We start from the raw sequence: 22,829 nt of genomic DNA on the forward strand, positions 1-22,829 counted from the left end.
GCTTAGTTTTAGGTGGGCAGAATTTGTTCGATGCATCTGAGAGAATTTCTTAATTCATAATGTAGTTCAACAAGAGGAAGGTCCATACTGGACCTAGTGTTTGTTATTGAGACGGGCCAGGTGACTAATCATTCAGTGAGAGAACAGTGGTCACAGCTCATGTTTTAAGGGTGTTGTTGATAAAGATATGCATGGGCCTTGGGGGAGAATATTAAATTAGAGTGTGGCAAATTCTGACAGTCTTAGGCAGGAACTAGGGAGTGTTAATTGTGAACAGGTGTTTTTGGGCGAGTTCATATCTGACACAGGCAGTTAAAGATCCAGCTGGAGGGTACATGATGGGTATAGTATTTCCAGTAAGAAGGAAGGACATGGATGGAAAGGTAAAGGATCCTTGGATGATTTGGATTGTTTTCTCTGGAGTGGCAGAGGCTGAGGGGAGATTTGATAGACATAAGATTAGGAGAGACATAGAGTCGACAGACAGTCTCTCTTTTTTCTCAGCGTTGAAAATGTTTAATACCAGAGGGCATGCATTTAAGGTGGGGGGGGGGGAGTAATTTCAAATGAGATGTGCAGGGGATGTTGAGTGTTTTTATTTTTGCAGAGTCGTGGGTACCTAGAATTTGCTCTTGAGGTAGTTAGTGATGGAGGCAAATACAATAGAAGCATTCAAGAGGCTGTTAGATTGTCACATGAATGTGCAGGAAGATGATTAGTTTAGTTGGGGGATTGATTGCTAATTTCATTAGTTCAGCACAACATCATGGGTGCAAGGCCCTGAACTTTTATTGTATCTTTTAGTATGGTTTATTAATTAGAGGAAAAATTTTATTGTTGAGACATTACATTGATGATAATGTATGGTGTGAAAATGCTTTGATAAAACACTGCATATTTTTTACTCACAGATTGATGAAATAGCAAATATTAATGACGTAGAAGATTACATAGAATTACTGTATGAGGATATATGTGACAAAGTGCGAGGCTCAGCACTCATTCTTCAGTTGGCTCGCAATCCTGATAATTTGGAAGAATTGCTACAAAATGGTAAGCTACTCTTAATTGCAAAACGTTGGTGCTCTGTTTTCAACATCTGCTTTTTACTGTTTGCATGCCTTCCCTATGCATTACCTATCCCGTCCCTTCCATAATTCGAAAAGCTTAATCTGTCTCACTTGAGATTCTCTCTCCAGTTACTATTTCTTATTTATTCTTTACCCATTTTATTTAACTCTACAGAAAAGCAATTTCTTCCACTCTATTCACTCAAACTGAAAGCAGAGCAGCAGACTCTGGGAGTCTATTCTAACAACCTGTTAAATCATGAGTAATGAGGACCTTAGCATTACTTAGACAGCTTTCATTGGAGACCTAATTTTATAATTACTTAACATTATCATTAAATATATATTTGTACTTTTGGTTCTCTGTTCTGAAATTAATTTACATTTGCAAGAAATAGTTTGTGAACCCTTTGAAATTGCCTGGTTTTGCTGTATTATTACTCATAAAATGTGGTCTGATCTTCATCTAAGTCACAATAATAAACAAACACAACTTGCCTAAACTAATAATACACAAACAGTTTTACTTTTCATGTCTTTATTGAACACATTGTTTAATTAATTCACAATTCAGGCTGGAAAAAGTATGTGAACTCTTGTATTTAATAATTGGTAGAACCTCCTATTGCAGCAATAACATCCACCAAACATTTTCTGTAGCTGCTGCTCAGACTAGTGAGGAGGAATTTTTGACCATTCCTCTACACAAAATTATTTCAGTTCATTAATATTTCTGTGATACCTTGCATGAACAGCACTCTTCAGGTCATGCCACAGCATCTCAATTCAGTTATGCTCTGGACTCTGACTTAGCCATTCCAAAACATGAATTTTGAACTTTCTTCTCTTTAAATCATTCCATTCTGCTTTTGATTTACTATTGTGTTTTGGATCATTGTTTTGTTGCATCATCCAACTACTATTAAGCTTCAGATGTCAGACTGCTTCTCTTACATTGTCCCATAAAATGTCTTGGTACAACTTTGAATTCAATATTCCCTCAAGGCCCTTGGGGCAACAAAGCAGCCCCAAACCTTGATGTTCCTTTCACCAGCTTCACAATTGGGGTGACATTTTGGTGTTGGTGTGCAGAGCCCTTTTTCCTCCAAACATAGCGGTGTGCATTTCTGCCAGAAAGTTCAACTTCTGTCTCATCTGTCCACAGAACATTGTCCCAGAAATGTTGTGGAACATCCAGGTGGACTTTTGCAAACTTGAGACATGCAACAGTGTTTTTTTGGAGTGGATACTTGAACAAAGAATTTAGCAAGTTCTGGAGATTTCTGCAGATCTTTTGCTGTTATTCTTGGGTTTCATTTTCTTCTCCTTCAGCATCGCACATTGTGCTCTTGGTGTGATCTTTGCAGGACACCCACTTCTAGGGAGAGTAGGAACAGTACTGAGTTTCCTCCATTTGTAGACAATTTCTCTTACTGTGGTCTGATGACTCAGGTCTTTAGAAATGCTTTTGTAGCCTTTTCCAGTTTCATGCATCTCTACAATTCTTCTTGTAAGGTCCTCTGAAAGTTGTTTTGATCAATGCATGGTGCACATAAACAGATCTTTCTTGAGAAGAGCAGGTTCTATCAGTTACTTGATTTTGTGTGGCTTTTTAATCGGACAGTGCACCTCTACAACCCACATCTCCAATCTCATCTCATTGATTGAAACACCTGACTTCTCTAGATAGATTTTATAGAAGACATTGAATTGACATTTTTTCCTTACATTTTTCATATACTTAAGTAAAAATCTTTACATTACGTCTCCATCTATCTGTGCAATGTGCAATATATAGTAATTTATAATAGTATGTACAACAGGACAGTCAATATAACATAGAAATACAATTGTATCAGCATGAATTAATTGGTTGATGGCCTGGTGGAATAAGCTGTCCCGGAGCCTGTTGGTCCTGGCTTTTATGTTGTGGTACTGTTTCCCAGATGGTAGCAGCTGGAACAGTTTGAGGTTGGGCTCAGTCGGGTTCCCACTGAACTTTTGGGCTCTTTTTACATGCCTGTCTTTGTAAATGTCCTGAATAGTGGGAAGTTCACATCTACAGATACACTGGGCTGTCCGCACCACCTTCTGCAGAATCCTGTGATTGAGGGAAGTATAGTTCCCGTATGAGGAGGCAGTGATGCAGTCAGTCAGGATACTCTCAATATATAGAAAGCTCTTAGGCTTGGGGGTCCAATCCAAACTTCTTCAACTGTCTGAGGTGAAGGAGGCACTATTGTGCCTTTTTCACCACACAGCCGGTATGTACAGACCACCTGAGATCCTCGGTGATGTTTATGCTGAGGAACTTGAGGCTCTTCACCCTCTTAACCCCGGGTCCATTGATGTCAATTGGGACTAGCCTATCTCTGTTCCTCCTTTATTCCACAACCAGCTCCTTTGTCTTTGTGACATTGAGGGAGAGGTTGTTTTCTTGACACCACTGTGTCAGGGTAATGACTTCTTCTCTGTAGGCTGCTTCATTATTACTTGAGATGAGGCGAATCAGTGTAGTGCTGTCATCAAATTTAATTAGCAGGTTGGAGCTATGGGTGGCGACACAGTCATGAGTATACAGAGAGTAAAGGAAGGGGCTTAGTACACAGCTGTGATGGGCACCTGTGTTAAGGGTCAGATGATCAGAGGTGAGGGAACCAACTCTTGCCACCTACCAGTGATCTGACAGGAAGTCTAGGATCCAGCTACAAGAGTTAGGATGAAGGCCGAGGTCTCTGAGCTTCTTGTTGAGCCTGGAGGGAATTGTGATGTTGAATGCTGAACTGTAGTCTCACAACACAATCTCACATAAGCATCCCTCTTTTCCAGATGTGTAAGGATGGTGTGTAGAACTGTGGCTATTGCGTCATTTGTCAACCAGTATTGTCGGTAGGTTCCCAGAGGTACACATACTTTTTTGAACCTAGACTGTGATTGTTTAAATGGTGTACTTGGTGTTGAAGAGAAGAAGTACAATTCTTAGTGTGTTATGAATTTAGGCAGATTGTGTTTGTCTATAATTGTGATTTAGATGAAGATCAAACCATATTTTATGAGTAATGCAGAAAGCTAGGTAATTGCAAAGGGTGAACAAACTTTTTCTCGCAACTGTGCAGTGTATCTCTGCCTGTTGAGTTGCATCTGCATTGATTGACAATTTGGGTCTACATTGAAAAGAGTTAATTCACTTGACAGATTTTCCCTATTTTAGTATTTTAAAGTGGTTGTATTTCTATTTTCAGAGATTGCATTGGGAGCATTGGCTCGAGTGTTGAGAGAGGACTGGAAGCAAAGTGTGGAGCTTGCAACCAATATTATTTACATCTTTTTCTGTTTCTCCAGGTGAGATTTCATGTGAAACTGTTAGTGTATCTGTGAACTCTGGAATGAGCAATACCAATATTTTACTCTCAGTAAATATTGCTTACAAACTTCAGAACTTTTTTAATGTAATTATCTCAATATACAGTATAAATCACTTAATTTTAAAAACCCTGGACAATGCTGACAATTGTAAATCATTTGACCTAAAATCTTTGCAACTAAGGGTTGATGATTTTTGTTGCCATCATCTTCAGTTAAGAACTTTACTGTATCACATTATAAACCTAAAATAAGTTTATTTAATCCTTTTAGAATGGCACAGTGATGTACGGCTGTTAGTGCTGCAGCTTCTGGCTCTTGGGACTAGGGTCTGATGATTTGTTAATCACTGGTAGTTTAATTGACCATTGTAAACTACTGCTTAGGGAAATGACAAAAGAATGAAAAAGGGAGTTGATGTAAGAGACATTAAGTTGCAGGGCCACAAGTAAACATAGAGAAGGGGAATTTCTCTACTGGCATAAACCGGATTAGTCAAAAGGCTTCCTGTGTCATAATAAATAAGTAAATCAATGTCCTTTTAACCCTCACATCGAGTTATTGCTCCTCTGAACACTAAATTCCTTACTATTTATGCATCTGTTTTTTATCCTTGCTGCCGTGACTTAAAGGATATCAAACTCTCATGTTCTTGAATTCCTCTTCCAGATTTTTTCTTCATCCATTTCACTTAGCTCCTTCTTTCAAATATGATTCGTCGGTCAATACCATTTAATGCATAGTTGATGAATCAAATTTATGCATAGCAAATTCCTTTTCCAAATTTGAATTAAAAGTTGAGTATGGATCATCTTTAGAGGTGTGATCTTAGTGCACACTTAGATGAGGTATATATTTGTCTTTTGTTTGTTTTTATAGATAAAAAGATTAAATGATAATTGCAATGCGATTTCTTTCTGCTCACTATTGGTAGGTGATATTTAAGTTTGTCTGTGTTAATATTTGTAATCTGTTTTTTCTTAAGTATAAATGCAGATATCTTTTCCTTGTTTCAGTATTCATACTACCACCAATAAACTGCAATAAAAGCATTAAAAAGATGGTAGAGCTGTTTCATTTGTAACAAATATTTATATTCCAATATGCTTATAAGTAACTGCAGATAGAACATACAATAGCACAGCACAAGAACAGGCTTTTCAGCCCACAATGCTGAGCTGAACTAATTAAGTTAGTGATCAAGTGTTCAACTAAACTAATTCTTTTTCCCTATACAATGTCCATATCCTTCTGTTTTTTGCTCAATGACTATTTAAAAATCTTTTGAATGCTTCTTTAAAAAATTTCTGTTATATTCGCGTCCCACCGCCTCTGTTTTGACCAACTCTCAGCAATCCCAACCCTTCAACCTCAAACATGGAACCCGTCAAGGGTGCCCTTTAAGCCCTTTACTTTTTGATCTGGCCACAGAGCCACCAGCGATTGCGTTCTGTAGTTGAGCGGACCTGACAGGGATTTGTGGGGGGCAGGGGGGAGTTGAGTACAAAGTTTCCCTTTATGCTGACGATCTTTTACTTTTTATATCAAACCCGATCACATTCTCAAATCGGTTAATTCAACTTCTCTTTGTGCTCGCCATTGCCTTTTACAGTTCAAGATTGTTCATAGAGCCCATATGTCTAAATCTAAACTATCTCGATTTTACCCTAATATTAGTCCTCTTTGTGATAAAGGCAAAAGGGACGAGGCCTCTCTCATTCATATGTACTGGTCTTGTCCTAGCTTGGAGAAATTTTGGAAAGATGTCTTCATAACATTATCGTATATTCTGAATCACAACCTAGAACCTAACCCTTTAATTGCTTTGTTCGGTTTTTTGGGTGAGACAGATTTACGTCTGAGTTCGACTGAGTGTGGAATATTATCTTTTGCCTCTCTCCTGGCTAGACGTTTAATCCTCCTTAGATGGAGAGATGTTGCCCCGCCCACGTATGCTCAATGGCTTAACGATATTATGTCCTGCTTGGACCTTGAAAAAATTCATTATTCAGTTCTTAATTTGGATATAAAGTTCCATAAGGTCTGGGGACCTTTTATTGAGTACTTTCATAACCTTCCTCTTAACTAAGGTTTTTTTTCCCGGTCCCTTGCTTTCAGCTCCTTTTTTTTGGTAGTAGGCATTAATATCTTCTGTTGCTAAGTGTATTTACAGTTTTGGGGGTTTGATTGTCCTGATTTATATTCTCTATATTGTGTTGTGGTTTGTCTGGAGTTCTTTTTTTGTTGTGGGGCTTGGGGAGGATACTAATTTTACATGTCTTCAATTTGGGTGCTTTCTCAATTATCCTTTTTTGTATTATATTTTTATTGTATGTTTATTTTTGCACTGTATTAATGTTCTTCATTTTGATCTGGGGTTTTTTATCTGTAGCGATGTAGAAAATGTATAAAAAAAGTAATAATATAAAAAAACGATCACCTCCTTACCCCCTCCCTGATGTTCTCACTCCTTGACAAATTTAGCCAGTTTTCTGGATACAAACTTAACTTACACAAGAGTGAATTTTTTCCATAAATAGAGAAGCACAAACGTTGGAGTTTCATAACCTCCCTTTTAAGGTAGTGAATAACCAATTTACTTATCTTGGTGTCACATTAACAAGGAAATATAGGTGTCTTTTTGGAGAAAACTTTATTAATTTGTTAAATCAAGCAAAACAGAAGCTAGCACAGTGGTCACCCCGTCCATGTCCCTGATGGGCCAAGTCAACGTTGTCAAAATGAACATTCTTCCTAGATTTTTATACTTTTTTCAATCCATACCAATTTTCATTCCTAAAGCCTTTTTTGACTCGCTAGACTCTGTCATATTATCCTACCTATGGAAAGGCATGCATCCCCGACTGAATAAAGTTCATCTTCAAAAATCTAGAAGTGTTGAGGATATGGCTCTGCCCAATTTCCGCCTATACTACTGGGCAGCTAGCATTCATTATCTCATCTTTTGGTGTCATTTTTATAATCAGTCTGACTGCCCAATATGGGTGATAATACTAAGAATGTTTCCATTTCTGCACTTATTGAATCCACACTCCCTTTTCATATGTCTAAACCAATTGCTAATCCTGTCTTCAGGCATACCCTGAGAGTGTGGACCCAGTTCAGAAAGCATAGTAGTCTCCATGGCTTCTCTCTTTCGAGTCCTATTCTACATAATCATCTCTTCCAGACTTCTATACATGATTCAACATTTCAAGACTGGTACAGAAAGGGCATCAGATGCTTTAAAGGTCTTTTTTTTTTAGACAACTGTTTTGCATCATTTGAACAACTGTCTGCAAAGTTTAGTCTACCCAACACTCATTTCTTTAGATATTTGCAAATTTATCCACTCTCTGATACCAAACTTCCCTGAGACACCTGACACAAATGTCATTGATATGTTTCTCTGCATGAATCCATTGCACAAAGGTTTAATATCTTTTATCTGCAACAAGCTGGCTGCTCTGAGGCGAGCCTCTCTTGACAAAATTAAAACTGCCTGGGAACGAGATTTAAATTTTTCAATGGCAGATGAAATATGGGGTGAAGTCCTCAAATTAGTTAACTCAACCTCCACTGCCACTGCCTGTTACAGCTCAAGGTCGTGAATGGGGCCCAATGTCTAAAACTAAATTATCTCGCATTTACCCAGATGTTAATCCCTGTTGCGACAAATGCAAAAGGGGCGAGGGTTCACTTATCCATATGTACTGGACATGCCCCCCCCCACTCTCTCCCCCTTCTCCCTACCCCCTTACCCCCCTCTCTCACCTCCTCTCTCTCTAATAAGGGAAAAAGAGGTGTCTCCGTTTCACACTCATTGCCCCACTCATCGACTCACTCATGTCCTTTGAACTTGCCCTCTCATCTCTGGTACTAGGCAATTCATCCTTGGGAAAAAGATGCTAGCTTTCCACTCTTATCTTTTCCTCTCTCATAATCTTATAAGATTCTATTAGACTCATCTGAGCCTGCATTACTCCAGAGAAAATAACCCATGTTTATCCATATTCTCCTTTTCGCATGTGCCCTCTAATTCAGGTAACATCTTGGTTAAACCTCTTCTGCACCCTCTCCAAGGTCTTGTTATCCTTCCTACAATGGGATAACCAAAATGAATGCAATACTCCAGATGCGGCAAACTAGTTTTATAAAGATGCAATGTAACTTCTCAAATCTTTAACTCAATTCCTCAACTAATAAGGGGTGAATGCCACCCTTTACCACCCTATCAACCTGTATAGCCGCTTTCAGGGAAATATATTTCTGAAATCTCTCAGTCATGTTTTGAGTATTTGGTTTGTTGAATAGGCCAACCAGTCTTTTTTGGTCTATTCTTGCTATTTTGTGCACCTTAAAGGGTCTCGACCTACAATGTCAACTGTTGATTTGCTCCGATGCTGCCTAACCCACTGAGTTCCCCGACCTGCAACATCTAGTGGCATTTTATCTGCTTAGGGAGTTTTCTGCTGTAAATCTGGTAGTGGTGTACATTCCATTTTAGGCCAGCATCTGGCTGGCACTGGAGGAGCTGAGCACTGTGATCAGCAGTCAGAAAACCCTGGTGCCTTCCTTATCATCGTGGGGGATTTCAGGCCAGCTTGAAGAAGTCTCTGAACAACTAGAAGAGCCAGCACACTTGAAAACTGTTATACCACCATCAAGAACACTTACCATACCGTACCATACAGAAGCTACAGAAAGTCTGATCGCCTGGCAGTACTTCTACTCTCAGTGTATAAGCAGAGGCTAAAGACTGCAGTGCCAATAGTGAGGAGTAAGAAGGTGTGATCAAGGGAGGTGGAGGAGAGCTCACAAGTCTGCTTTGAGTTGGTGGACTGAACAGTATTCAGGGACTCATCTTTGAATGTGAATTAATACACGATAGTCACTGACTTCATCAAGACCTGTACTGATGAGTGTTTTGCCTTCGAGAATATACTGGACATACCCAACCAAAAGCTGTGGATGATCCAGGAGGCGTGTAGTCTGCTGAGAGCTAGCTCTGTGGCATTTAAGACTGGTGATCCAGAGCTATAGAAGAGGTTCAGGTATGACTTATGGAAGGCTATTGTAAGAGCGAGAAAACAATTCCGATTGAAATTAGAGACGGAATTGGATGCATACCAGCTCTAGCAGGGTTTGCAGGCTGAAACCTAACATAAAGGCAAATACGAGGAAATCTGCAAATGCTGGAAATTCAAGCAATACACACAAAATGCTGGTGGAACACAGCAGGTCAGGCAGCATCTATAGGGAGAAGCGCTGTTGAAGTTTCGGGCCGAGACCCTTCGTCCTGACGACGAGGGCGGCCTGAGCTGGTGCGTTCCACCAGCATTTTGATAATGAGTAGCGGTGATGCTTCACTTCCTGATGAGCTCAATGCCCTACCAGGTGCACCATCAGGGCCTGATGCTTTAAGAGGGTTCAACCTCTTGAAAGATGTTCTGATTTTGGTCTCTGAATCAAAGATTATGCAGTCACCAGATATGGCAGAGATTTGCACATGTTTTATTTTCTCTTTTCAAGTATGCATAAAAGCATTGAGCTCATCTGGGATTGAAACATCATAGCCATTTATGATGTTAGGTTTTGTCTTGTAAGAAGTAATTGCCCCTTTGCATTTGAAATGCTTTGAGAGTTTGGTTATAGTTAGAATCAACCCCTTCCAAAGCAAGATCCTGGACCCACTGCAATTTGCCTATTGCCATAATAGGCCTACAACATATGCATTGTCACTAGCTCTCCTCTTGGCCTTGGATCACCGAGACAATGGCAATACCTACGTCAGGCTGCTGTTTATTTATTACACCTTAGTGTTCAACGCCATCATATCCTCAGTGTTAATCAACAAGCTCCAAAGCCTGTGTCTCTATATGCCGCCCTGCAATTGAATCCTCAACCTCCTCACCGGGAGACCACAGTCTGCAGATCGGAAATAACAGGTTGCTGGCAGTCAACACTACAGCACCTTGAGGATGTGTGCTTGGCCCACTGCTCTACGCTACACCCATGGCTGTGTGGCTAGGCACAACTCAAACAGCATCTATAAATTTTCTGATGACACAACTACTGTTGACAGAATCTGAGATGATGACGAGGAAGCGCATGGGAGCAAGATAGATCAGCTGGTTAAGTAGTGTTGCATCAAAAACCTTGCACTCAACATTAGTAAGACAAAGGAATTGATTATGGACTTCAAGAAGGGTTAGCCCTTTTCTCATTGCTACCATAAAGGAGTACAAGAGGCTGAACACATACTCAACTTCCCATCCACCGTCAGATTTCTGAATGGATAGTAAACCCTTGAATACTATCTTGTTTTCTTTTGTCTTTATGCTAACTACTTAATTTATTTTTTATATATACTTATTGTAATCTGTAGTTTTATTATTATGTATTACAATGTACTGCTGCCGCAAAATAACAAATTTCACAACATACGGCAGTTATATTAACCTGATTCTGAATTTTGAAGATTCCCAGTACTTTGAGAGATGTATTTCTTTATTATGTGTGTCTTAAACAGCTACCTCCATAGATTGACTCTATGGTCCCTTGATTTAGATTCTGCAAACAATGAAACATCCTCACTCTGGATTCCTTCGTAATTTTGTATCTTCCATTAAGTGTTTTTCTAACCTCCAGACAGCACAGTTGTGTTCTGCTCAATCTTTCCTCATTAGACCACTTCCTAATTAAATGATTCACAGACTTTAGAACAGTCATATTAGTCCTTAAGTAGGGAGATCAAAATCAAAATATTGCAGGGATAGTCTCTCCCAACCCTTGTGCTGTTGCAGTAAGACTTCCATGGTCTCATACTCAATCAAGGCGAACTTTCCATTAATACTTTACATATCTGCATGTTGGCTTCAAATTAATTGCATGAGCACACCTCGTCTTTGTAATCACCAATTTTTAATATTTTTTTTCAGACATTCTGTATTCTTCAACTGACTTCTGCAAATACAATAATGACTTGAACATCTGTCTTCCCCAGTTAGTTCATTCCCCATAGAATTTTTAAAATACTATTTTCTCTTTGTATTACTGTTGATTCTATATAATCATGTTAACTTTTTACAAATACTCTGTCACCAGTTCATTCATTGTAAATTCTGGTTTTGAGCAAAAGCTTTTGCAGGTACATCTGCTCTGATTTATTTTTAATTTCTTCAGACTCTTTTTACCCTAAGTTATTTATTATTCCTTGTATGCTGTGGTGTCTTATTGTGAAAGCAATTATACAGTGGATTCCAAATAATTGGGGTGCATCGAGACTGGTACATTTTGGTCCAATCAGGTGGCTGCCCCAATTAAACCAATTTTCATGGGGTTAGTTAAAAAGATACAGAAAAGACAAGCTACCATTTAACTGAGTAACAAATTATATCTTTAGATGAAATAAAGAACAAATTGGAGCATGAGCAATACTACTGGTGGTTGTTTGTCATATCTGATGACGGCAAACCTGTGTGGGAGAATTTTTAAAGTGGAAAAGCACTGAGGCACTTCCACTTTCTCAACCTCAGAACTCTGGGTCCAGTGGTACAAGTAGATGTCATGACTTGGGCCTTCCCTGGTTGCAGTGGATGACCATGACTACTTCTGTGCCTCATCGTGCACTTTGTTCTCCACATAGAGTTGCAGAGCCACTTTTCTGGCCATTGGGTCTCACTGTAGACCTTAACCCGGATTGCCGGAGCTGACTTTGCATGCTTGGACAGGTGTGACCCCATTTCTCTGGGTTATGAGACCCGCTGGCTACCCTCACCTTGTTTAGCCTGCCTGTTGAACATTGTACTGGAGTATAGCTGCTGTCGCATGCAAACGACTACTTGGAGCCACAGATGAGAGCTGTGTGTCCATGGGGATCAAAGATAACATTTAAGATGATGGTCAATGCCTTCAAATTCTTCATAGTTCCTAACTTGTTGAAGTAGTGAAATCACTTCATTTTCATTTGTGCCTATTTCTGCCATTTCCAATTCTGAATGCTTGAAGCCACAGTGAGCAAAACAGATTTGAAATGTCTTGCTGCTTATTTCTTAGCACCTATCAGTGACAAAGATGACTGTTTTTTTGAGTACAAACACATGCAACTGGCACTATTTAAAAACTGTTCTCTTTAAGCACGGTGTAGTGTGTTAACGGCCGCACAAGTGCACGCGACTAGCATTATTTTGAAACTGCGCACAAACAGTTTCCTGTCCCAAATAAAGGAAAGACATCCTGACTATTTTTTTTAAATTAGTTTTTGTTCTTTAAGCATTATCCCAAATATGCAGCTGACCCAATTAACTAATGACCCAACTAACCGTTATCCACTGTATATATGTTTTTACAGATGATTTCGTTCTGAAGTATTACTTTGTAATAGCTCTTGCATTAAAAACTGCAGATGCTGGGAATATTTAACAAGTCTTGGAGCATCCCTGGAGAAAAAAGCTGATCTAATGTTACAGGTTGATGTCCTTGATTTAGAACTAATCAGAATTACTGGAAAGATTGGCTTACTACATTTCAATTTATAGTTCTGGTGGTTATTATGTGATTAGGCACAAGATGAAATGCTGTCCTCAAGCTTGCATAAAGGTTTGATGGAACAGCATAAGAGACTAGGAAGGTCAGAGTTGATTGAGGAGTTAAAACTGTCTGCAACTGGAAACTTGGCTTACCTTATAGACTTGAATGGAGCTGTTCTTTAAGTTGCTGTTCCAAGCTGATTTTTTTTCTCTTAAGCCCATAGAGCAGTACAAGAACAGGCCCATGATATTTTGTTATCAAATGAAGCTAATGACGCCTAATCTCTTCCTGCCTCCAGGTGGTTCATAACCTTTCTGCTCTGCATATTCACGTATCTATCTAACAGCTCTTGAACAGCTCTATCACTTTTGCCAAAACTACAGCACTGGCAGCTCATTCCTGACACCAGCTTTCCTTTCACCTTAAGTTCACGCCTTCCAGTATTAGACAGTTCAACCCTGGGAAAAAGATAATAGCTGTACCTCTCATAATCTTATAAACCTCTGTCAAGTCTTCCCTCAGTCTCTGCAGTCCAAAGAGAAAACAACGCTAATTTGTCCAACCTCTCCATATAGCACATGCCCTCTAATCTAAACTAGGCAGCAATCTGGTAAACTACTATTTCACTTAGTTCAAATTTTCCACATCCTTCCTATAATGGAATTACCTGAACTGCTTGCAATACTTCAAATGGACCTAACAAGAGTTTTTACAAAGCTGCAAGATAATTTTTCAACTCTTGAACTCAATTCCTCAACTAATAAAAGGAAAGCATTTTATTTCATTTAGGGATACAGCATGATAACAGACCCCTCTGTCCCGACAAACCTGCACTGCCCTAATTACACCCCTGAATCATACAAACTCCTTACAGACTGTGGCAGAATTAATCTTAGTTTGCTGGTGCTGTAATAGTGTTTCGCTAATCTCTACACTACTGTGTTGCCCAATGCCATACACCTTCTTTACCACCCCATCAATTGAGTGGCCACTTTCAGCGACTGTCATTTTGGATCCCTTTGTACATCAACAGTGTAATGGGTTCTCCTGTGTAGAAACAGTCAGAACTATCTAGTTCTGATTGAAGGTAATCGATCAGTGACATCAACATAGTTTTGTTCTCTGCACAGATGCTGCCTTACTCATATTTCAAGAATATTTTTTATTCAAGAATTTCAAAAACGATATTTTTATCTGAGTTTTAGCTTTTTTTTTCTCCCTTTTGTTGTCTTCTCTATTTATATTTCCATAGAGGCTATTTGCCATTAGAGCATAGGAATTAAAAAAAAAATTAAGAACAGGTATAGTCAATTCAGTCCTTTTACACAGGTTTGCTGTAAATCAAGGTCATGGCTGATCGTTCTCACTGCTATCTTACTGTATTGCTCTTGTATACCCCGATTTCCTTAATATCCAGAAAGATTCACCATCTGTTGACGAGGACCAGTATTATTGGGTTAGATGTCTTAATTCTGGTACAAAAATCCTTTTGTAATTAAGGCTATTTGCCTTCCCTGTCCTTGTTAAACTTGCATATTAGCTTTCAGTAACCTGTGTACGAGGTTGCATTGGAAAATGCTGATTTTCAGAGATTACTCTCTTGGTCAGTTTCCCAATTTTAACATTCTACCTTTCTGTTTTGTGCAGTGAAGTAGATTGACTCAAATTTTTCAGTTTTGTACTTGCCAACATTTAATTATCCATCCCTAATTGTCCTTTAAAAGATGAAGGTGTGCTATTTTCTTGAATTATTACAGACCTTCAGTTGTAGCTGGAGGGAGGGTCATGACTTTGAACTAACAATAGGGAAGAAAGTTTGCCAATACTAATTTTCTTCAATTCCTCATTGCTGGTTTATTCTCAGGTTTACCCCTTTCTGCCAACATTTTTCATCATTTTCGAAATTCTCTGAAATCTCAGCATTTCTTAGCACCTTTGAGCCTTTTCTTCATTTTTTACTCAGTCCACAGCATAGCTGCAACAAGGAGTTTATTGCTATTAGAGTGTAGCCTCCTGGTAAGCCTCAGGCTTTCTCAACTCGTTTCCGTCTAGAGGGAGCAGCCTTTGGCCCCATCAAGCTGGGTAATCAGCTTGTGTAGATGCTGTGTGATGTCCCCACCATGCCAAGTAACAGACAGTACACCATATGCGAGGTAGATGATTACACTTTATAGATCTTACTGGAATTATGTACTTAATAGAGATACAGTATAAAAGGAAAAGTAAAAGGCGCCAAACTTATCATTCGTGCACAACCATTGGAGCCCAATTAACGAAGTCTTCTGGCCACCATTCGATCCCCTCAGACCTCCTTGACTCGTAGCTGAGGACCACCGGAAGTGATCAACCAAGCACCCCTTTGTCTGTCTTCGTCTCCTCTCCTCACCGAAAACCCTGGCCTTGGACCCCCACTTGGGGTCCGTTCCGTCGCCCAGCTTACAGCATCGCGTCCTCTCTCTCTCACCCCCTCACGCCGACTCCCCAAAAGTCCGCCAACAATAGCTTACAGACTCAGGAGAGAGAATATCATCTATCCCAATTGGTTAACAAAAGAATACAATTCCCATGATCAGCAATCATAACCCAAACAAGCTTCGAGAGAAAGCACTCTCTCACCAGTTGGTATAACAAAGAAGCATTCTTACTTTTAACAAAACAAAGATGCCATTTTGCCTAACATACACAGTAACATAAAGAAGAAACCCCTTACAAGTGTTTTCTGACCCTTGCAATTTTTTCCTGAACTAATGAACCAGGCTCCTTTTTCAATACAGCACTGTTATTTATTATCAACAGATGGTATCAAGTACCTGAAATATTTAGATCCCAGCTATGGTCATCTGCAGCCAAGTCTCTGTTATGATAGGCAGTTGCTTATTTGCCTATCATAACTTTATTTTAAAAAATGTCAAAATCATTTTACAAACAATGGATGGGTCAGTTACTTAAGATGAACACTTAATTAAGGTCAGCAGTTGAATTTTGCTATTGAGGTTTTGAACACCAGTGTTTAAGGAAAAAGTTTGGAACTGCAGTATGTAATATATTTTCTGATGGCAGTGAGAGAAGTCATTTGGCTCATTAAGTCTATGCCGAACAAGAGTAATTTCACCCCCTCCACACTAAATTAGTTTCCTCTCACCTATCTATTCTCTGTCATGTCCCTATCAAGACATTATAGATTTTTACATTTGCTACCTGTGCAAAGGGTAATTTAGTGTAGTCTGATAACCTAACAACTTGCATGTTTTTGAGATGCGAGGATATGCTGAGTCCTGGAACATACCCAGGGAGAATGCAGACTTTCACAAAATACAGCACCAGATATCAGAATCAAACTCTGGTTGCTGGAGCTTTGAAACAGCAGCAGTACCAGCAGGTTCACTGTGCCACTGGATTTCAGTAGGTATGTCAGAGTTTGAAATTAGATGATTTTACTGCCTTTCAACTCAACTAATCCAGTTGATGCTTATTTGTATTAATACTTTTGTTATATTTGATTACACACCATTGTTGCATCAGATTTGAATCTCTACTCTGTCTTCCAGTTTTTCTCAATTTCACGGACTAATTACTCACTATAAAATTGGTGCGCTCTGCATGAACATTATCGACCACGAACTGAAGAGGCATGACCTATGGCAAGAAGAACTTAATAAAAAGAAGAAAGTAGATATCCTTTCTGTGTAACCAGATCTAACAACACCAAATACCAATTTCTTCACACTTAACTTAGTTTCCTAACTAATTGCCACAGCAGCAGTGCTAACATTACAATATTTTTCTCCATTTAGAAATGAAGTTCAAAACAACTAAAAATGTGCTGAATTTAGTTGAGTAAGAGTAAGAAAACAGAAGAAACAATGAGCACCCAATTTTACTTTTAGCTGTTCAGGGATCAACCAATTTAAAAAAATAGTTTCTTACTTTGTGCTGTTACTAACCTATTGTAGATAAAGCAATAAGTAAATTATAATTACAAAACACTTGAATTGTTTAATTAATATTTTGTATGCCTGGAAAAAATGGTACAATTTCCCATAATCTCATCACAATAAACCTGCCTATTTCTCAAAACACAGTCCCAAGTTTGATCATCTCTTTACTTAACCATTTTGAGCACTTTCGATAACTTATGTTTAAATTTCTCCTAAATTCCTGTAGTATTTTCTGCTTTGAATTACATGTACTATGTTCTCCTTTGGTCCAAGTCTTGAAATTAAATCTCTTTCCAAAATGTTTGATTACCACACCAAAGTTTGATACCTCTCTATAGACAGTTGTCTCCAACACTACAAAATGGCCTTTGACCACTTTTTTCCCACTAGAGTTATTGCTATTTCCACTCTTTTCATATCAGTTGCTGCTATTTTAACTATCTTAAATCTGAGAGTTTTAAAGACAACAAAATCTGAATTAGCACCTACTTGCAGTGCTGTGGTGCTGACCATATTGAAAAATGTCAAAATGTTATCCAAAAAAAGGGTTTGACATATGCAGGCGATAATGTAGATTTTAAGGAGCATCTTAACAGAGGACAGAGAACTGGATAATCAGTGAGATTTAGTGGCAATTAGGCAGGTTAGAAGCCTGGCAGCTGAAAGGGGCAAAATAATTAAGAATAAGATTAGTGGCAAAGTGAATAAGTGTCTAGATTATTTTGGTTTATGAACTAAAATAAACAGGTAGAGCTGGTAACAAAATATTCTTTACTGAAGTCAGTCTCACCAAATAGATATGGATGGTCCAGTAATGGTTTTGCAGTAATACCATATGGTGAAGGTAATTTTTAAAGGTAATTCTTACATATTCTACACCGTCTTATTAGCAAGAGTAATAAAGCAATGTAAGGCATCAGTTATTTATTAATATAAAATGAAGCTTAATTAATACTTGTATGACATTGTTAATTAGAGCGCCATAATCTGCTCACAAACACACTGGGAATTTAAGTAAACATACCAATAGTTGGCCTCTTAGTCTTCATCAATCAGTTTATGAAATATCCACTTAGAGCATGTTATCTCTGCAGGTGAGTCTCATCTGATCCAACATCCTGTGCTACACTTTTCCTTTAAAATTATGTTCTCAGTAAATATGTATTTTATATTTCATTATTACTTTCTCTAAATAATAAAATATACATTGTGTCTGGACTGGTGGATGAGTAAATCTATGCCCATTCTGTTATCTGCAAAACCTTTGGACTCTTTCCACATTGTCATTCAGTCTTCCCTTAATCCAGTTTGATCTCTGCTTGAACTAGGCCAGAGGTTCCCAACCTGGGGTCCATGGATCCCTTGCTAATGGTATTGGTCCATGGCATAAAAAAAGGTTGGATGCCCCTGATCTTGGCCTTCTTAAAAATTGTGCAGATGAGATGGCCTCTGTTTGATGGTCAGTGCCAGCCATTGCTTGTTTCTGTATATTGTAAAGGCACAGCCCTCATTCTGAAACTCGTGTGTTCTGGTCTAAGGCAGTCTAAGGACATTTATCAGCATAACTTGTTTTGAGTGCTCCAGGTAATTATAACGAAAACGAGTTGTCGACTTTTATAGGATCTGTCAGCCTGGTCAGATTATCTTGTCTACTCTAGTCTTTTTGGGCTTATTTTTCAATAATGTACTTGCCTCTGCTCTAATTTCTCTCTGCACTTGTGCAGTGTTTGTTTTAATTGCCAGTCATCAAAACAGACAAATACTTGGTCCTTGCTGTCAGATATTCAAGCATTGCAGATCCTTGGCTTTTGAAGAATGCTTTTAATATTGTTTTGTGTCACAGAAAGTACCTTTTTCTAGATATGGCCAGCTTGCATTACTGTCTCACTCACAGGGATATCCTATTCCCATTCTTTGTTGTACACCTACCTCTCTTCATGTTTTCTTTTGATTTCTTTAACAGAATGGACTTTTACATGCATTGATGCAACTTCCAGCTTATCTCATCCTAGGAGGACTTTATATGATAAGTTTGTGCTTAAAATCATGTTTTTCCTCGGATGGACTTTTGTCAAATTCTGTTTGCAGTTGCCTCAGTGCCTATACCAGAATACACGTCAACCTTGAAGAGGGAGCCACTAACCTTTCCTTTACCACAGCCCAGGTGGTAATTTCTCATGTTGTCTCAGTTCATGGAATTAGAGCCATCAACCTTTTGTTTTCCTGATCCTTCATTGAAGCTGCAGTGTAGAACTCTCTGCCTATTTCAATATTGGTCTTTTGGAGTGGGGCCAAAATAATTTAACCCATCTGTCCGTAATGGCTACCCAGTAGTTTATTCAGATTCTGCCTTGCAACCCAGCACTATACTGCTGTGGTGAAAGTGATTGAGATGGTTCCATTGCACATTATGGCCGGTGACAGACTGACTCAGTGCTTTCTCTGTCACAGTGATGGCCTTGTATGTATTGGTCCTGATACAACTCCATCATAACTCTTTCTCTGGACCCTCTGCAGTTTGGTTACCAACTACATATTGTATTTAACCCCCTGGGTCGCTTCAGGCTCGCTCAGCTCATTCTCGTCTAGGGGAAACAGCCTTCGGCCCCACCAAACTGGGTAATCGGCTTGTGTGGCTGCTGGGTGATGTCCCCGTCTCGCCAAAGAACAAACAGGACACCATATGCGATTAAATGATTACAATTTATAAAGATTACTATAACTGATTAATAACCATACAGTATATATGAAGGAAAAGAAAATAAAGAAAAGGTGCCAAACTTATCAAAGTCCAAACCACTTCGTGCACAACCGTTCGAGCTCAAATACTGAAGTCTTCTGGCCACCATTCGATCCCCTCCGAACTCCTCGACTCGCAGCTCAGGACCACCCGAAGTGGTCAACCAAGCACATCTGTCTTCATCTCCTCTCCTTGGGGTACCTCCTGGCCTTGGACCCCCGCTTGGGGTCCGTTCCTTGCCCAGTTTACAGCATCGCGTCCTCTCTCTCTCACCCCCTTGTGCCGATCTCCCCAAAAGCCTGCCAACAATAGCTTACAGACTCAGAAGAAAGAACAACATTAATCCCAATTGATTTACAAAGGAATACAATTCTCGTTATCAGTAAATTTTAACCAAAACAAGCTTCCAGCACTCTCGCAACAAAGAAACATTCCTACTTTTAACAAAACAAAGAAGCCATTTTGATTAACATATGCAGTAACAAAGAAAAAGAAGAAACCCCCCTTTACATGTAGTTGAGGATGCCATTATTTTCCTGCTGCAATGAGCTTATACCCATCTGGATGAGCCAGGCAGCTCTGAGAATCATATTCTTTGAGTAAGGTCATGGAGATGCAGATGGATGCTCCACTAGTGCCCTGGATTACAGACTACCTGTCCAGAAGACCACTGTCTGTGAGATTGCAGAGCTGTGTATCAGATACTGTGGTTAACAGCACAGGGCACCTCAGGATACTGTCCTTTACCCCTTCAGGTTCACCGTCTACACCTCGGACATCAGATACAACTCTGAGTCCTCCCACCTGTGAAGTTTTCGGACAATTTGGCAGTTATGGGCTGAGAGGGTCAAGAGGCTGAGTACAGAAAAGTGGTGGACAACTTTGTTGAGCGGTGTGGGTTGCTTAACGTCATTAAGACAGAAGAGTTGGTGGTGGACTTCAGGAAGGTAAAACCACCTTGCATTCTCATTTCCATCAAGGCAACAGGTGTGGAAATTATCCGGGACTACAAATACCTGGGAACTCATCTGAACAATAAACTGGACTGGTCTAAAAATTCAGGGGCTCTGTACAAGAAGGGACAGAGCAGCTGTACCTCCTGAGGAAGCTCCAGTCATTCAACGTGTGCAGTACTATGCTGCAAGTGTTCCCTGTCTCTGTGGTGGCCAGCATTCTGTTCTACACTGTAGTCTGCTGGAGCAGCAGGGTGAGAGCAGCTGATGCCAGTAACATCAATAAGCTCTTCAGGAAAGCTGCTTCTGTTCTGGCGGTGGAACTGGATTCCCTGGTACTGTGTCTGAGAGGAGGATGCTGCAGCAGCTACGGAGCATTATGGACAATCCCTTTTACCCCTTCCATAACATACTGGGCAAACAGAGGAGTACCTTTAGTAACATACTGAGTCCACCGAGGTTCACCACTGAACACCACAGGAGATACTTCTTCTCTGTGGCTATAAGACTCTACAACTCTTCCTCAAGTATATAAGTATATACTTTCATTGCACATCTGTATTTTGCACTATTTTTAATGCACATTTTGTATTTCATATCTCAATGATTACATTTTGTTTTTTGAAGTTTGTGCTTCTGACTGAGCAACCTTGCAACAATAATTTCCTTCTGGATAAATAAAGTTATATTTTATCTTTTAAATTTTTAGAGCTCAGTGAATGTTTCTTGTTTCCATATCCTTGTTAGATTTCAGAGACACCATCAGGATTATCCTAAACCCTTGTTCCCTAGTGTCCAATACAAATAGGCAGTTCTGTCTTTGCTGACAGTTATTTTGTTCATGAATTTGCACCTTTTTAGCGATGTGCTTTACCTTGGGACGTAAAGTGCAGAGGCACCCTCAATACACATTCAGAGGCTGGCTGGCTTTTGCATCCAAATATCTTGTTCCCTTCCTTTGCCACTTTGACTGGTTTTCCATCAAAGCAACTTGAAATACCTGCATCAAGTGAACATGAAAAAGACTGCACTGTTGTTTTATACTTCTAAAAATTGTGCTTTGGGTAAAGCTGCTTCAAATTTTTAAATATCATCTCATTGATTTGAAGATGTATAGGTGGTATGGACAATGAAGAAAAGTTGTCAAAATCCACTGAGTAAGTAGGCTGAGGATCACTAAACGGAATTTAGTTCGGATATATGTGAGGTTTTATTTTGGAAATTCAAACCCAGGCAAGGTTTTCACTGAACAATAGGGCCTAAGAAGAATTGTAGAACAAGTACCTTGAAGTTCAGGAACTGAAAGGAGTCACAGGTAGACAGGGTGGTAAAGAAGATGTTTGGTGTGCTTCCTTTCATCAGTAATAGAGCACTGAATATAGAAGTTAGTAAGTCATGTTTACCAGCAAGAAGTTGGTTGTACAAGATCCTAGTGAGGTCGCACCTAGAGTATTGTGTTGAATTTTGGTTACTGTTATTAAACTGGAAAGAGTGTAGACAAGATTTTCAAGTAAATTGCCAGGACTTAAGAGGATGAGTTACAAGGAACAATGGACAGGCTAGAACTTTACTCCTTGGAGCACAGGAGATTGAAAGGTGACCTTAGAGGTGTATAAAATCTTGAGGGGCATAGAGAAGATGAATGCACTCTGTCTTTTCCTAGGGATGGAGAAATCAAAAACTAGAGGCTTTAGATTTAAGGTGAGAAAGGAAATATTTAATAGGAACTTGAAGGACAACTTTTTTTTACACAAAGGGTGTATCTATGGAATGAGTTGCCGGAGGAAATGGCTGAGGCAGGAGCAATAGATTTTTCTAAAATACATTTGAACAGGTGGATGGATAGGAAAGGATTAGAAAATTATTGTCCAAATGCTTGCAGATAGGACTAGCGTAGACCAAGAGGAGTTTCCACACACTGATTCAATACAGGCTATTCTGCATGCTCCATTAATGGTGTAGCTCACCACGTTAAACAATTTTGCTTCACACCTGTAATTTGTGAATCTGTGCACTGTGATTCCTTAACACCCAGTCTGAAAATTGCACCTCACTGCTTGTGTCAATAGTATGACAACATTTGCTGGCTGTTTTTTCCAAACTTATATTCTGAATCTTTGAAGATGTTGGCTCTGAAAACTCTCTTTGCTATGTTCCCAAGAGAGACTTTATTTGTGGTATGAGGCACCAATAAATTGATTAATACTTGATGTGCAACTGTGTCTATTGCCAG

General features: G+C 39.3%; 1 protein-coding gene across 2 annotated transcripts in view; it reads left to right on the forward strand.

The window, feature by feature from the left end:
- The window catches only part of kifap3a (kinesin-associated protein 3a), a 204,243-nt gene that overhangs the window by 49,956 nt on the left and 131,458 nt on the right, over positions 1-22,829 (forward strand). For both annotated transcript variants that reach the window (XM_059984450.1, XM_059984451.1), the window contains 3 exons: positions 912-1,053; positions 4,313-4,412; positions 16,514-16,638. In XM_059984450.1, coding sequence (XP_059840433.1) covers positions 912-1,053; positions 4,313-4,412; positions 16,514-16,638 — 367 coding nt within the window. The remainder of the gene's footprint in view (positions 1-911; positions 1,054-4,312; positions 4,413-16,513; positions 16,639-22,829) is intronic.

This window comes from Hypanus sabinus, chromosome 11, assembly GCF_030144855.1.
Source record: "Hypanus sabinus isolate sHypSab1 chromosome 11, sHypSab1.hap1, whole genome shotgun sequence".
NCBI classification, from domain to species: domain Eukaryota; kingdom Metazoa; phylum Chordata; class Chondrichthyes; order Myliobatiformes; family Dasyatidae; genus Hypanus; species Hypanus sabinus.